This window comes from Primulina eburnea, chromosome 7 (assembly GCF_022965805.1).
Source record: "Primulina eburnea isolate SZY01 chromosome 7, ASM2296580v1, whole genome shotgun sequence".
Classification (NCBI taxonomy): Eukaryota; Viridiplantae; Streptophyta; class Magnoliopsida; order Lamiales; family Gesneriaceae; genus Primulina; species Primulina eburnea.
Window position 1 is genome coordinate 29,662,700 of NC_133107.1, and position 2,858 is coordinate 29,665,557.

The following is a 2,858-nucleotide window of genomic DNA, read 5'->3' on the forward strand; positions in this document are numbered from 1 at the left end:
AATTGATCTATCCTCGGGAGAGGATAACAGTCTTTAGGACATGCTCGGTTTAAGTCGCGGAAGTCCACACACATTCGCCATTTTCCAGTCGACTTAGGAACCAAGACCACATTAGATAACCATGTCGGGAAATAGATTTCTTGAATGTGTCCTGCTCTTAATAAATCTTGCACTTGTTCCTTGATGATAGCGTCTTTCTCGAGACCGAAATGTCTCTTCTTCTGTATCACAGGTCGGCACTCGTTCGAGACATTCAATTTGTGCTCCATCACTTCCCTCCTAACCCCTTGGAGTTCGGACGGACACCAAGCAAATACATCTTCATTTTTCTTCAAACACTGGACCAATTGCTCTTTCAAGGGCTCTTCCAAGGTCCGAGCTATCCTCACGCCTCCGGATGGGGGATTTAGGATAAGCTCTTCACACACGTCTTCCGAAATAACCTCCCCTGCTTCTTCGATTAGATGTAGTTGATCGAGTCTCCTGGACTCAGGTCGGCTTGGATGCTCATTTTAACCGATTTCTGTTCAACCCTTACTTCTTCCACATAACATTTTCGAGAAGTCTTCTGATCTCCGTTAACCTCTCCTACCGCTTTTCCGACAGGGAACTTGATTTTCTGGTGCAGTGCCGAGGCAATTGCCATGAAGGCGGCCATGGCTGGTCTTCCCATAATAACATTGTATGATGACGGGGCATCAACTATCACAAAGTTGATAATTCGGGTTTTTCTGGTATCCCCACTTCCCAAAGAGAGCGGGAGATTGACGACTCCAATGGGGTGTATTGCGTGCCCCGTGAATCCAAACAAAGCTGTGGAGATAGGCTCTACCGTGTATTCGCCCAAGTCCATCTGATCCATTGCTTCTTTAAACAGAACGTTGACAGAACTTCCGGAGTCCACAAAGATACGAGCAACTTCGTAATTGGCGATCATAGCTCGGATAACCAATGCATCATTATGTGGGTCGGCCACCCCATTCATGTCCTCGGGTCCAAAAGTGATCACTGGTCCTGAGCGTGTTCTAGTGTTGCTAATCTCCATGTTCTCCAATCTTCTGCTGCTAGCTTTCCTGGCTCGATTGGAGTCTCCGTCTGTAGACCCGCCCAATATCATATTAATTACCCCTCGCGGGGGTGGCTGTTCTCGAGGCTCTGCCCTTTGCATATTTGGGTTAGCATTTGGAAAGTTTTCCCTTTGATTTGGAGCCCTTCTCCTTTCAAGATGACTTTCCTCCCGAGTTCTCTTAGGGGGTCGGTGCCCACCACCTGGACTGGCTAGAATCGCTTTCATTTCTGGATCTCTCTGGATGATCCGTTCTATTTCTTGATTCAAATGATGACATTCATCGGTAGCATGACCATAATCCTTGTGAAATCCGCAATACTTTTCTGATAAGGGGTTACGAGGTCCTCTGTCACTACTCCGAGGTCTTCGAATGAGTTGTCGTTCATCACACAGTTCCAATGCTCGGGCTTTGTTGACTTTCAAAGGTGTGTAAGCGGCGAATTGCCCAAGCAACGTGGGTGGTTCGAAACGTCCGACCCTCGGCGCGAGGTCGGTGGATCGGACGTCTCGAGTAGCCTTGGCCGAGGCCTTTGGTTCACTCCTCCTAGCCATTTGTACTTCTTCCACGTTCATATACTTCTCTGCCCTTGCCAAGAGTTCTTCGAAAGTAGCCGGAGGCTTTTTTACTAACGACTTGAAGAAATCACCACCTCTTAGCCCTTGTGTAAAGGCACTAATCAGTATATCCGGGGTAGCCGAGGGAACATCGATGACCATCTTGTTGAACCTTTTAACAAAATCTCGTAAGCTCTCTTGTTCTTGTTGTTTAACATTGAATAAACTCAGAGCCGGCAAGGGGTGTTTCTTGCTGCTTGCAAACTGGTGGAGAAAAGCTCTTCCGAAATCTTGAAAAGTTTTGATGGTCCCTGGCCTTAGCAAATTGAACCACTGTTGGGATGACCTGACCAAGGTGGTTAAGAAGACCCTACACTTGATCGGGTTTGAGTATTGGTGCAGTAATGCCGCGTTCTCAAACCGGGATAGATGCTCTTCCGGATCCCCCGAGCCATCGTATTCTCCGACGTTAGGGAATCTGAAATTTTGAGGTAATTCGGCAGCCAATATTTCGGCCGAGAAAGGGATCCCTCGAGCCAGAAGGGGTGGAGGAGAGGGTGCGTTCCTCTCTTCTCTAAGACGTTCCATCTCCTCCCTTAATCTTTGTATCTCTTGTCTCTGAGCTTCACGATCCTCTCCTGGAGGAGGATTGTTGTCTGGTCTTTGGGCCAAGACTTGTTCGACAGTTGTTGTGATCAGCCGGACGAGCTCGGCCATGTTGGACATTGGTTGATTATCCTCTCGCGATCGACTCCTGTTACTTGCCATCTTATCTCTTTTTCAAAAATTTCCCACAGACGGCGCCAATTGATGATACCAACTTTTCCCTGGGTCCGGTCTGGTGAGCTTGAACTTCAGATCAACAACATTTCAATCGGAGCGGATGGAGAACCACCGGTTTGTACAGCTTAAGGGGTACAGGAAGGTTTCGAAAATTTTCCCTACACGACCATTTCGACCTCTTGATCGGATTTAGGAACGGAGAAAATGAGAAGATTCGATAGGTAGTAGTGGATATCTCCCCCTCGACCATGAAACCTATATGGGTATTTATAATGGTTGAGAGGACTTCTTCCCATAGCGTGTCGAAGTCTATTTTAGGTAAATTTCCTTATAAAATTAAATTCTTCTCCCCTTACTGCCAGTCCGGGCTGGATTCCTCGTCACATCTGACCATGCGGCGAGATTCTAGCACATTTAAGGATTATTCACTCAATTCTTCTCCAATCACTGC

The 2,858-nt window shown here is 47.2% G+C and overlaps 1 protein-coding gene across 1 annotated transcript; it reads right to left on the reverse strand.

Annotated features, from left to right (window-relative positions):
- Window positions 1-460: 460 nt before the first annotated feature.
- Window positions 461-2,392, reverse strand: LOC140835845 (uncharacterized). The gene has a single exon (XM_073201255.1). It carries the CDS (start codon window positions 2,390-2,392, stop codon window positions 461-463), a length of 1,932 nt encoding a protein of 643 aa, XP_073057356.1.
- Window positions 2,393-2,858: the final 466 nt, after the last annotated feature.